The sequence below is a fragment of the Aquarana catesbeiana genome, linkage group LG03 (genome assembly GCF_042186555.1).
Source record: "Aquarana catesbeiana isolate 2022-GZ linkage group LG03, ASM4218655v1, whole genome shotgun sequence".
NCBI lineage: Eukaryota > Metazoa > Chordata > Amphibia > Anura > Ranidae > Aquarana > Aquarana catesbeiana.
In genome coordinates, this window is record NC_133326.1 from 67,004,926 (window position 1) to 67,019,587 (window position 14,662).

The following is a 14,662-nucleotide window of genomic DNA, read 5'->3' on the forward strand; positions in this document are numbered from 1 at the left end:
TCTAACTGTATGGGGATAGGACTGAATAGGAGGAGAGACATTTCATTGTTCCTACATACTAGGAACAAACAACATCTCCTCTCCTCTGACAGGACAGGGATTTGTGTGTTTACACACACACAAACAAATCCCCGTGCTGGCGCTCGTGCACGCAATCGCAACCGCCGGCCACGCACATTGGGTCCCCCGCCATGCAACGGGCGCGTGTATATATATATATATACACAGTGGGGCAAAAAAGTATTTAATCAGCCACCAATTGTGCAAGTTCTCCCACTTAAAAAGATGAGAGAGGCCTGTAATTGTAATTGTAGGTATACCTCAACTATGAGAGACAAAATGTGGAAACAAATCTAGACAATCACATTGTCTGATTTTTGAAAAAATTTATTTGCAAATTATGGTGGAAAACAAGTATTTGGTCAATATCAAAAGTTCATCTCAATACTTTGTTATATATCCTTTGTTGGCAATGACAGAGGTCAAACGTTTTCTGTAAGTCTTCACAAGGTTGTCACACACTGTTTCTGGTATGTTGGCCCATTCCTCCATGCAGATCTCCTCTAGAGCAGTGATGTTTTGGGGCTGTCGCTGGGCAACACGGACTTTCAACTCCCTCCAAAGGTTTTCTATGGGGTTGAGATCTGGAGACTGGCTAGGCCACTCCAGGACCTTGAAATGCTTCTTACGAAGCCACTCCTTCGTTGCCCGGGCGGTGTGTTTGGGATCATTGTCATGCTGAAAGACCCAGCCACGTTTCATCTTCAATGCCCTTGCTGATGGGAGGAGGTTTGCACTCAAAATCTCACGATACATGGCCCCATTCATTCTTTTATGTACACGGATCAGTCGTCCTGTTCCCTTTGCAGAGAAACAGCCCCAAAGCATGATGTTGTCACCCCCATGCTTCACAGTAGGTATGGTGTTCTTTGGTTGCAACTCAGTATTCTCTCTCCTCCAAACACGACGAGTTGTGTTTCTACCAAAAAGTTCTACTTTGGTTTCATCTGACCATATGACATTCTCCCAGTCCTCTTCTGGATCATCCAAATGCTCTCTAGCAAACCTCAGACGGGACTGGACATGTACTGGCTTAAGCAGGGGGACACGTCTGGCACTGCAGGATCTGAGTCCCTGGCGGCGTAGTGTGTTACTGATGGTAGCCTTTGTTACGTTGGTCCCAGCTCTCTGCAGGTTATTCACTAGGTCCCCCTGTGTGGTTCTGGGATTTTTGCTCACTGTTCTTGTGATCATTTTGACCCCACGGGGTGAGATCTTGCATGGAGCCCCAGATCGAGGGAGATTATCAATGGTCTTGTATGTCTTCCATTTTCTAATTATTGCTCCCACAGTTGAATTCTTCACACCAAGCTGCTTGCCTATTGCAGATTCAGTCTTCCCAGCCTGGTGCATGTCTTCAATTTTGTTTCTAGTGTCCTTCAACAGCTCTTTGGTCTTCACCATAGTGGAGTTTGGAGTGTGACTGTTTGAGGTTGTGGACAGGTGTCTTTTATACTGATAACAAGTTCAAACAGGTGCCATTAATACAGGTAATGAGTGGAGGACAGAGGAGCCTCTTAAAGAAGAAGATACAGGTCTGTGAGAGCCAGAAATCTTGCTTGTTTGTAGGTGACCAAATACTTATTTTCCACCATAATTTGCAAATAAATTCTTTCAAAAATCAGACAATGTGATTGTCTGGATTTGTTTCCACATTTTGTCTCTCATAGTTGAAGTATACCTATGATGACAATTACAGGCCTCTCTCATCTTTTTAAGTGGAAGAACTTGCACAATTGGTGGCTGACTAAATACTTTTTTGCCCCACTGTATATATACACACACATGGGATTTCGCCAAGGAGAGCCAATGTGTCGCAGTAAATCTGCATGAGCCGGTCGGGAACCGGTTAAGCTGGCCATACACAGATTCCTTCATCCATGCTATACACCGCAGATGTTTGAATCTCCCACTATAACTGCTGTAATGTCAAGATACCTGAATGGTGTCTGCATCCGATTGGATGCAGGCACTGTTCAGCTGACAATTTTTCGCCTGGCTCCTTCAATTTTTCATTAATTTTTCATTTTTTCAACATCTCACTAATCAAATTTTGATTCATCTTGAACTGGCTGAAAATTGCTCCATGTATGACAACCTTTACATTTTAGCATGATGCTAGAAAAGCTATTGTATCAGACACTGGAGGTTGGACTGGAGGTTGGACTGGAGACTCCTGCAGCTGCGGTATAATCGCACTGGACCAACAACAATATAGTTACATTGCTGAATAAAACCATTGCTTAAAGTGTGTAACATGCTTTTGATCTCATATTTGATTGTTATGATATGCTCAAGATATCTGCCCATGTACATCTGTGTTTTCCTGGAAAATACAGGTAATAATATACAGTGGTACTCTATTAGGACTGTTGTATCTCTACAACTTGACTTCAGACTGCTAATCAATGCAAACAGCTATTTCTATCAAGAGAATTGAAAAAATGAAAAATGTATCCACTTTAGTGGGCCAGAAGACTATGGAGTTGTTGTTTTCTAAATCCTATTTGCATACATGTTTAAATGTAAAAACTAACTAAGGTTCTTGTTCTAGAGAGGACTTAAATATTGCAACATACCTTCTACCATCAACAGCTTAGTTAACCAAATAATGAATTACAGCTCCCCTCAAATCCGTGAAGGTTAACTGTCCATCTGGTCTGATCACATCAGAAAGAAAAACACGTACGGCCCACATGGGTAGTTGTAGAAAAACATGTTTTACATATTTTGAGCGTTAGAAGTTTTATGGAGCCTTAAAGGCAGTTTTTTAATAAATATGATACGTATCTTTATCTTGCCTCACAATTTTCATACAAAATAATGTAGGCTTCGGGGAAAATAAGCGAGGAATGCTGACTCAGAGGATCATATCACAAAACATGTTTCGTTTTACAGTCTGGTCATGGAAACTAGCAGAAATGTTGGCTCGAAGTTAAGTACCAGTTCCAATTATAGAAAACTACTGACCAAAATTATTTTAATGGGTACATTCAAATGTGAATAAAAGCATTTCAAAACTAGCAATGGATTCAATCTGTGGAAGAATGAAAACCAATCACTTACAAATAAGCTGGGTTTGTATTAGACAAGTGCAGCACCTGAGAGTCAACAGATTGAACAGCCGTTAATATATCTTGTTCAATAGCCATGGGAAGAACTGCATAACCGCAGTAGTCGATATGTTCCCCTGCATTAACGAATAAAGACATAGGTTAGTAAATCTAAATAGAATACAGCATGCTTTATACCAATCAATGAAACAGAAATTCCCTTGTGTGTATTCTGGAAAAGACTTCACACTTTTTAGGCTAACCTTTCCATGAGAACACAGTGATTAATAAAATGTTAACAGCGGAACTCCTGTCTGGAAACCTACTGTTTATTCTGTAGTGGGACCTCAGCTATCAGAAAGGTCTGGAGAGAAGTTTCTCACATACAGTGCCTTATAAAAGTATTCATAACCCTTTGAAATGGTCAACATTTTGTCATGTTACAACCAAAAACGTAAATGTTTTTTATTGGGATTTTATGTGATAGACCAACACAAGGTGACACATAATTGTGAAGTGAAAGGAAAATGATAAATGGTTTTTACAAATAAATATGTGAAAAGTGTGGTGTGCATTTGTATTCAGCCCCCCTGAGTCAATACTTTGAAGAACCACCTTTCACTGCAATTACAGCTGAAAGTCTTTTTGGGGATGTCTCTACCAGCTTTGAACATCTAGAGAGACACTTTTGCACATTCTTCTTTGCAAAATAGCTTAAGCTCTGTCAGATTGGATGGAGAACGTCTGTGAACAGCATTTTTCAAGTCTTGCCACAGATTCTCAATTGGATTTAGGTTTGGACTTTAACTGGGCCATTCTAACACATGAATATGCTTTGATCGAAACCATTCCATTGTACCTCTGGCTGTATGTTTAGGGTCGTTGTCCTGCTGGAAGGTGAACCTGCATGCCAGTCTCAAGTCTTTTGCAGACTTTAACAGGTTTTCTATTGATTGCCCTGTATTTGGCTCCATCCATCTTCCCATGAACTCTGACCAGCTTCCGTGTCCCTACAATAGAAAAGCATCCCCCCAGCATGCTGCCACCACCATGTTTCACAGTGGGGATGGTGTGTTCAGGGTGATGTGCAGTGTTAGTTTTCCCCCATATACCTGTATAGCATATTTTAGGCCAAAAAGGCAAATTTTGGTCTCATCTGACCAGAGCACCTTCTTCCACATGTTTGCTTTGTCCTCCACAGGGCTTCTCGCAAACTGCAAACAGACTTCATATGGCTTTCTTTCAGCAATGGCTTTTTTCTTGCCACCCATCCATAAAGGCCAGATCTGTGGAGTGCACGACTAATAGTTGTCCTGTGGACAGATTCTCCCACCTGAGCTGTGGACCTCTTGGCTGCTTCTCTGATTAATGCTCTCCTTGCCCGGCCTGTCAGTTTAGGTGGACAGCTATGTCTTGGTAGGTTTTCAGTTGTGCCATACTCTTTCCATTTTCAGATGATGGATTGAACAGTGCTTCTTGAGATGTTCAAAGCTTGGGATATTTTTTTTATAACCTAACCCTGCTTTAAACTTCTTCGCAACTTTATCCCTGACCTGTCTAGTGTGTTTTTTGGCCTTCATGATGCTGTTTGTTCACTAAGGTTCTCTAACAAACTTCTCAGGGTTTCACATAACAGCTGTATTTATACTGAGATTAAATTACACACAGGTGAACTCTATTTACTAATTAGGTGACTTCTGAAGGCAATTGGTTGCATTAGATTTTAGTTAGGGGGATCAGAGTAAAGGGGGCTGAATGCAAATACACACCACAATTTTCAGATATGTATTTGTAAAAAAAAATAAAAAATAAAAAAAACATTTATTATTTTCCTTCCACTTCACAATTATATGCTACTTTGTGTTGGTCTATCACATAAAATCCCAATAAAATACATTTACATTTTTGGTTGTAACATGACAAAATATGTAAAATTTCAAGGGGTATGAATACTTTTTTCAAGGCACTATACATAATGATTTAGAATATCTGTTAGTCAAAAACCTTTTGTCCATAGTGTTTTGGAGAACTAATTGAAAAAAAGAAGAGGTTCAGGTCCACATCCCCAATACAATATGTAAAAACAAAATTTCTCAAAAGTGGGACTTTGAAGGACCATGAGCACTCAAATGAATGGAAAAGGCCCAAACCAGCTGACAGGAAGACAGAATTTTTTAAATTTGTAATTTGGATTCTATCTGTCAGCTGGTTTGGGCCTCTTCCATTCATTCATTTCTTGAACTGTTTTTGTTATCATGTGTTTCAGTTTTATTCATGTTGTATGATGTTATTTTCCTTTTGTAATAAATTTGTACTGTTTCACATATCATTTTCATTTTTTGAGTGCACATGATCCTTCAAAGTCCCACTTTTGAGGAATTTTGTTTTTTCAAAACACTATGAACCAATACTAAAAAATAAACATTATTCCCAGTGCATAAAACATGAAACAAACTATATAGAATAAACCAAATTGATATTAATAGAACACTTATTTAAAAAATCAGTTTTACCTATCAGGTTTACCCGTCCCGGTGCACGTGCATAGAAGGATGGCGCACTGCCATATTTAGAGATGAACAATTCTTTCAGTTTAAGCAACCTGCAAAATATAGGAAAATACATTTACTGATATATTTTCTTCTGTAATCATCATGAGGAACAGATGATAATTGTAAAGAATATTGATGTATACTGTTTCACATATAGAACCTACAAATTTACACCAATGCCTTAACCACTTGCTTACTGGGCACTTAAACCCCCCCTCCTGTCCAGACCAATTTTCAGCTTTCAGTGCTTGACGCACTTTGAATGACAATTGCGCGGTCATATAACACTGTACCCAAATTAAATTTTTATCATTTTTTTTCCCACAAATAGAGCTTTCTTTTGATGGTATTTGATCACCTCTGCGGTTTTTATGTTTTGTTAAAAAAATGTAATGGTTTGGGCTGTGGATTCTAAACCAGGGGCAGATCCAGGGGGTGGGCAACAGGGCAATTGCCACGTGCCATCCCACCACGTTCCGGTCGTCTCTGACGCTTACCAGAGCTGTCGTTAGAGGCGGAGACGATCCGATGCTTTCCGCTCAGAGGCTGTGAGTTGAGTGAGGGAATAATGGCCCCACTCGACTTAATGACGTTGGATGACAGAAGCGACTTCAAAACGTCACTTCTGCCCAATGGCCTTAAAAAGGGGAAAAAAAAACGTTTTTGAACAAAAAAAAAAAAAAAAAATTATTGCATTTCAGTGTAAATGTGAGATCTGAGGTCTTTTTGACCCCAGATCTCACATTAAAGAGGTCCTGTCATGCTTTTTTTCTATTACAAGGAATGTTTACATTCCTTGTAATAGGAATAAAAGTGATCCAAACATTTTTTTTAAAAAGACAGTGTAAAAATAAAAAGTAAAATAAGAAAAAAAATAAATAAAAAATTAAAGTGCCCCGTCCGGCCGTGCTCGCGCGCAGAAGTGAACGCTCTGTAACTCAAAACTGGTAATCTATAAAAAATTTTAAACGTTGCCTATGGAGATTTTTAAGGGTCAAAGTTTGTCGTCATTATGAGCAGGCGCATATTTGAAGCATGACATGTTGGGTATCATTTTACTCAGAGTAACATTATCTTTCACAATATAAAAAAAAAATTGGGCTAACTTTACTATTTTCCCAAAAAACTGCATTGGCGTAAATACGATGTGACAAAGCATTTCAACGACCGCCATTTTATTCTCTAGGGGGTCTGAAAAAAAAATATATATATTATGTTTGGGGGTTCTAAGTAATTTTCTAGCAAAAAAAAAAAATAAATAAAAGATTTTAACTTGCAAACAACAAGTTTGAAAAATAGGCCTGGTCCTTAACTGATTGCCGACTAGCCGCCGCAGTTGTACTGCGGCAACATGGCTCGGCGAAACGCTGTCATGTTACGTCGCTTCCAATTTTGGCCCTGCCGATGGAGCTGATGTGTGTGCCCGGCGGTCGCGATCACCGCCGGGCTCCCGCGATCGCTTGGGGCACACAAAGAACCGGGATCTGTGTGTGTGTAAACACACAGTTTACAGTTCTCTGAGGGGAGAAGAGACAGATCATCTGTTCATACAAAGTATGAACAGCAATCTGTCATCTCCCCTACACAGTCCCCTCCCCCCTTCCATTAGAACACACACTAGGGAACACAATTAACCCCTTGATCGCCCCCTAGTGTTAACCCCTTCCCTACCAGAGACATTTTTACAGTAATCAGTGCATTTTTATAGCACTGATCGCTGTATAAATGCCAATGGTCCCAAAAATGTGTCAAAATTCTCTGACGTGTCTCTAATGTTGCAGTCCTGATAAAAATCGTAGATCGCCGCCATTACTAGTAAAAAAAAAAAAAAAAAAAAAATATTACTAAAAATGCCATAAAACTATCCCCTATTTTGTAGACGCTATAACTTTTGCGCAAACCAATCAATATATGCTTTTTTTTGACGAAAAATATGTAGAAGAATACATATCAGCCTAAACTGAGGAAAAAAACTGTTCTTTTATATATTTTTGGGGGATATTTATTATAGCAAAAAGTAAAAAAAATTGTGTTTTTTTTTTCAAAATTGTCACTCTTTTTTTGTTTATAGCGCAAAAAATAAAAAACGTAGAGGTGATCAAATACCACCAAAACAAAGCTCTATTTGTGGGGAAAAAAGGACGCAAATTTTGTTTGGGTACAACGTTGCATGACCACGCAATTACCAGTTAAAGCAGCGCAGTGCCAAATTGTAAAAAGTCCTCCGGCCATTGAGCAGCCAAATCCTCCGTGGTGGTTAATGAGTGGCCACGAGTCTTGTTAATCTCCCTTCAGAGAAAAAGTTTTATCCCTATTGTGGGGTGACCAGTACGGTATTTGCATATCGAAATCATACCCCCTCTCAAGCGTCTCTTTTCCAGAGAGAATAAGTTCAGTGCTCACAACCTTTCCTCATAACTAATATCCTCCAGACCCTTTATTAGCTTTGTTGCCCTTCTTTGTACTCGCTCCATTTCCAGTACATCCTTCCTGAGGACTGGTGCAAAGAACCGGACAGCATACTCCAGGTGCGGCCGGACCAGAGTCTTATGGAGCGGGAGAATTATCGTTTTATCTCTGGAATTAATCCCCTTTTTAATGCATGCCAATATTCTGTTTGCTTTGTTAGCAGCAGCTTGGCATTGCATGCCATTGCTGAGCCTATCATCTACTAGGACCCCCAGGTCCTTTTCCATCCTAGATTCCCCCAGAGGTTCTCCCCCCAGTGTATAGATTGCATTCATATTTTTGCCACCCAAATGCATTTTACACTTTTCTACATTGAACCTCATTTGCCATGTAGTTGCCCACCCCATTAATTTATTCAAATATATTTGCAAGGTTTCCACATCCTGCGGAGAAGTTATTGCCCTGCTTAGCTTCGTATCGCCCATAAATACAGAGATTGAAATGTTTACCCCATCCTCCAGGTCGTTTATGAACAAATTAAATAGGATTGATCCCAGCACAGAACCCTGGGGGACCCAACTACCCACCCCTGACCATTCTGAGTAATCACGATTTATCACCACCCTCTGAACTCCACCTTGTAGCCAGTTTTCAATCCATGTACTCATGTACAACGCACCTTATTTTGTACAGTAAACGTTTATGGGGAACGGTGTCAAATGCTTTTGCAAAATCCAGCTACACCACGTCTACGGGCCTTCCTTTATCTAGATGGCAATTCACCTCCTCATAGAAGGTTAATAGATTGGTTTGGCAAGAACGATTCTTCATGAATCCATGCTGATTACTGCTAATGATACCGTTTTCATTACTAAAATCTTGTATATAGTCCCTTATCATACCCTCCAAGAGTTTACATACTATTGATGTTAGGCTAATGCCGCGTACACACGAGCGGACTTTACGGCAGACTTTGCCCGGCGGACGGGATTTCGTCGGACAATTCGATCGTGTGTGGGCTCCAGCGGACTTTGTTTTCTCAAAAGTTGGACGGACTTAGATTTGAAACATGTTTTAAATCAATCCGTCAAACTCGAGTCCGGTCGAAAAGTCCGCTCATCTGTATGCTAGTTCGACGGACAAAAAGCCACACTAGGGCAGCTATTGGCTACTGGCTATGAACTTCCTTGTTTTAGTCCGGTCGTACGTCATCACGTACGAATTCGACGGACTTTGGTGGATTGTGTGTAGGCAAGTCCGTTCATTCAGAAAGTCCATCGAAAAGTCCGCCGGGCAAAGTCTGCCATAAAGTCCGCTCGTGTGTAAGTGGCATAACTGGTCTGTAATTCCCAGGGATGTACTTTGGGCCCTTTTTAAATATTGGTGCTACATTGGCTTTTCTCCAATCAGCTGGTACCATTCCAGTCAGTAGACTGTCAGTAAAAATTAGGAACAATGGTCTGGCAATTACTTGACTGAGTTCCCTAAGTACCCTCAGGTGCAAGCCATCTGGTCCTGGTTGCCATATTCCTGGCCCGCTTCTTAACAACCAGCTATTCTTAACACAGAACTCGAATCGGTCGATCATTTTTCGACCAATTCAAAATGGTTCCGAAAATTTGGAATTCATTAGAAAACTAATAAACTAAACTATATTATACTAAACTAGACTTAACGAATTCCGAAATTATTCAACCAAACTAAATTATTAACATAACAAATCTATTCCATATTAAAAATACTGTAAGAATTTGGAATATATTGAGATGCCACTTCAAGACCAAGCCTTTTTCTGACATCTGTTTACAAGTAAAAATCTGTATTTTTTGCTAGAAAATTACTTAGAACCCCCAAACATTATATATTTTTTTTAGCAGAGACCCTAGAGAATAAAATGGTATGTTGTACCTGTTTATCTGCAGTCTTCTCTCCTCTACAGCAATTTAAAGAGTAACTCCTATTTTGGTAAGAAAAAAAACATTCCCCTGTGGGTGACCTATGTACATTACAAGGATTTTAACAAACGTGGTTTCAGATTCCTTCCTTTTGTTATTCTGAAGATATAGATGTTTGTGCGCTTAGTGCATCTATATGGGAGTTATTTTTTTAAATTATTAATCAGCTGCTGCACTTGCAGGGCTCTAATGAGGAAATTGGCAAGGCCTGCTTCTCTTTAGATGTGATTTCCTATTGCCAATATCTCACAAAAAAATGGCATTTTTGTTGCAGGGGATGCTAAAAATCTGACTTGTATCTTAGTGCTGACTTCTGAGAAACTCAGTGAGCCAATCACACAAGCAGGAAATGACATTTTCAGGGGGTGTTCTGTACACCATCTGTGTACAGAACACCTCCAAGTAGCCATATTGCATTGCATTTTACAGAAAATTACAGCAGCTGCAGATTGAAAGGGAAGGGTCATTTTTAATAACATTTAATTACAATATGACTTGTGTCCCGCATCACATAGAACTCGCAGGCAGTTCACACTGCTCTATGCAAACCGCTGCCGGTGTCAATAGAAAGTTAATAACACCCCCAGGTTGGTTGTGAATTCGGACAGGAATCGGATCGCATGGGGGCAAACCCCATTGTGATCCGGTTCTGGTGCGGACAAAAAAAAGGATCCTGCAAGATTTTGGTCCGAATGCAATGCAAATTCAGCCATACAACCTGTATGGCTGAAATCGCATCGTACAGACATTGCATGTGATCTGCACAGCAGTGTGGTGCGAATCACATGCGATGTCTGACATCGCTCTGGTGTGAACCGGCACTCAGAAGTCCGGATTGCATTGTGTAGATTTGAGTCATATATACTTTCCATGAGATATATTTTTATCCCAATGCAAAATCGATGTTTCACGAGTACCATAGACTCATATTTCATTTTAGTGCATCTTACAAGGCCCAGTCTGGCTGGCAAATACATACTTTTGAGTTACTAGGAATAGCTCGGAGGGAATTACAGCAAATCTGAAATATCAGTTTCCTTTATTTAACTGCTGTATCAGACTGCCAACTGCTGTGGGCAAACTGCAAAACAGTAATTAAAATGCTGTGGTCGGGTACAAAAGATATCATTATAGTGTTATTGAGCAGAATGTTCCCCCGGAATGATTTTAGAAGCATCGACCATTTACGTCATCCAACACGGCTGTGTGGTTTATGTGCCAGAGGAGATTTACCAGCTCTCGTGTTATGGAAATCTAATTACGACAAAGGGGGGGGGGGGATAAAAATGGACAGACTGAGTCTCAGATAAAGTGTAAAGAAAAGAAAACACAATTATTAGCCTAGGTCAGCGATGGCAAACCTTGGCACCCCAGATGTTTTGGAACTACATTTCCCATGATGCTCACCTACAACACAGAGTGCATGAGCAGCATGGGAAATGCAGTTCCAAATCTGGGGTGCCAGGGTTTGCCATCACTGGCCTAGGTTCACACATATGCAATGTGAGAACCAGCTCGATTCCAGCGCCGTTTCCCGCATCGCATCTCTCCCGCAGGCAGTTCACACTGCCCTCTGCGAACCACTGCCAGTGTCAATACAATGTTAATGACACCCCCAGTTGGGTTCACAGATGGCAGTGCGAACTGTGAACTCGCACAGGAATCAGATTGAGTGAGAACACCCATGCGATCTGATTCCAGTGCGGGGAAAAAAATTTTCTGCGAATCCTAATCGAGTTCTTGGCTGAAATTGCATTGCACAGACATCGCATGCGATGGACTCCGCAGTGCGGGTGCAAATCACATGCGATGTATGTGTTCACATAGGTGTGAACCCAGGCTTATTGTGCAATTTGTTACATTAGTAAACAAATCACGAGTCATAGGGTTTGATTTACTAAAGGCAAATAGACTGCACTTTGCAAAGTGCAGTTGCTCCAGAGTCTAGTAAATGAGGTAAGGCTTCACTTTGCAAAGAACACCCAATCACGTGCAAGGAAAATAAAAAAAATAAAAAAACAGCATTTTTGCTTGCACATGATTGGATGATGGAAGACAGCAAAGCTTCTGCTTCTTTACTAAGTTCTGGAGCAACTGCCCTTGCAGAGGGCAACTTTGCTAAGTGCACAGTCTATTTGCTTTTAGTAAATCAGCCCCATACTCTGCTAAAATGCAGAAGTAAACTTTCAGGATACAGCCATTGCAAGCAGTCTCTTCTACAGACATTATGGGGTTGATTTATCAAAACTGGACAGTGCAAAATCTGGTGTAGCTGTGCATGGTAGTCAATCAGCTTCTAACTGCAGCTTGTTTAGTTAAGCGTTGACAAAAAAAAAACAAAAAAAAATGGAAGCCGATTGGTCCCTATGCAGAGCTGCACCAGATTTTGCACTCTCCAGGTTTAGTAAATCAACCTCTATACAGCTTAACTACTTAAGGACTGGAAGGATTTGCCCCCTTAATGAGTAGGCCATTTTTTGCGATACGGCACTGCGTCACTTTAACTGACAATTGCGTGGTCGTGCGACGCTTTACCCAAACAAAATTGATGTGTTTTTTTCCTCACAAATAGAGCTTTCTTTTGGTGGTATTTGATCACCTCTGTGGTTTTTATTTTTTGAGCTATAAACAAACAAAGAGCGACAAAACAAAAATTTAACTCTTTGCTATAATACATATCCAAAAAAAAAAAAAAAATATATATATATATATATATAAAAAACCCGAAATGTATACATCAGTTTAGGCCGATATATATTCTTCTACATATTTTTGGTAAAAAAAAAAAAAAATATATCACAATAGGCGTATATTGATTGGTTTGCGCAAAAGGGACTTTTATTATTTTTTATTGATTTTAATAATAATGGCAGTGATCTGCAATGTTTAGCGACATTGCAGCAGACAAATCTGATGCCAAATGACACTTTTTGGGGACCAGTGGCATTATTACATTGTTCAGTGCTATAAAAATACTCTAATCAATGTAAAAATTACACTGGCAGGGAAGGGGTTAACACTAGGGGGGCGATCAAGGGGTTAACGGTGTTCCCTATGTGTGTTCTAATTGTAGGGGGGGATGGGCTGCCTGGGACATGACAGAGATCACGGTTCCCGATCACTGGGAACAGAATGGGGATCCGCCTTGTTTACAAAGGCAGATCCCCATTCTGCCTCTGTATTAACTAGACTTAAACATGCTCCCTCCCAACATCTATGCTGACTAACCTGTGTAAGAAAGATGTATATATTTACCCATTTTCAGCTCGCTCTGGTCTGGTCACCAGAATCTGGCTCCCCTATGTCAGTCAGCAGAGGCTGCAGGGAGAGGAGGGAGTGCCGACAACGGATAGGCTATAGGTGACATCACCACTCCAATGCATTTCCAGCCGTTATTAAATGGTCTCACCTCTCCCATGCAACCTTAACTGGCTGACATAGGGATCACACAGAGTATATACAGCTTTCTTAAGCCTGGTACACACCTCTGAGTTTTTTTTTTGTTCAACCCAGCAGGGTGAATGTAAAAAAAAACTGTCAGCTCCAGTTGGAGCCGCTGTACTAACGATCCAACGTTAGTACAGCAAACTCCCACTGCTGAGCTGTTGTGTTCCCCCCGACCAGAACACTCCAGTCAGCACTGATCAGGAGCCGGTCGGATGCTGGTTTTCCAGCATGATCATCTGACGGAAGCCAGCAAAACAGCCGGCTTCTGCTGGACTGGCTGGCAAACACGTGGACTGAATGTCGGCTGGTTTTTATTGAACCGGACGATGTCCCCCGACGTGTGTACAGGGCTTAACACAGGTTGAGCAGAATAGTTGTTCAGAGGTGGAGGAGACATTTTTAAGACTAGTTAAGCTTAGCCTGGAATTCTGCTTTAACTTCAATGGGCTGCCCTATGCAGGAAAAAAAAACCTCACAAAAAGGTGCCTGCACTATTTTAAAAATTGTGCCACGCTAAACACATTTGCAAAATTTGTGAAGGTGCAATTAACAATGAATAACACCGCCGCAGTGTCTGTAGCTGTGTAGGAGGCTTAAAACTGGGCAAGGAACAGGTAAAATTTGCTACCAAAGTGAGGTTGTGGAAGACAGTTTCCTGACACCATCGCAAGACTGAGCACAGCCAAGACATAAGATAGTTATACTGCACTGGCAAGGTCTCTCGAAGCAGACGTGGGTTTCAAGTTTTGTTGTTCAAGCTCTTTTGAAGAAGCATAAGGAAACTTAGTGCAGTTGATGAATGACACATCATGCTTACTTTCCTTTGACATCAGATGTCCAGCAGTGCCATCAGCACAGAACTGGCAGAAACCAGTGGGACCCAGTTACACCCATCCACTGTCCAGAAATGTCTGGCCAGAAGTGGTCTTCAAGGACAAATTGTGGCCAAAAAGCCATACCTCTGACGTGGAAACAAGGTTAAGCAACTCAACTATGCATAAAAACATAGCAACAGGGGTGCAGAAAAATGGTAGCAGGCACTCTGGACTGATGAGTCAAAATTTGAAATATTTGACTGTAGTAGGATGCAGTTTGTTGGTGAAGGGCTGGAGAGCGCTACAATAATGTGTCTGCAGGCAACAGTGAAGCATGGTGGAGGTTCCTTGCATTTTGGGGCTTCATTTTT

The 14,662-nt window shown here is 40.8% G+C and overlaps 1 protein-coding gene across 1 annotated transcript in view; it reads right to left on the reverse strand.

Annotated features, from left to right (window-relative positions):
- GALK2 (galactokinase 2) overlaps positions 1–14,662 on the reverse strand; it is a 311,651-nt gene that overhangs the window by 274,855 nt on the left and 22,134 nt on the right. Inside the window, exons 2-3 of the mRNA XM_073618652.1 lie at positions 5,627–5,715; positions 3,127–3,250 (exon numbers count right to left, since the gene is read on the reverse strand). Of these exons, the coding sequence (XP_073474753.1) occupies positions 3,127–3,250; positions 5,627–5,715 (213 nt within the window). The remainder of the gene's footprint in view (positions 1–3,126; positions 3,251–5,626; positions 5,716–14,662) is intronic.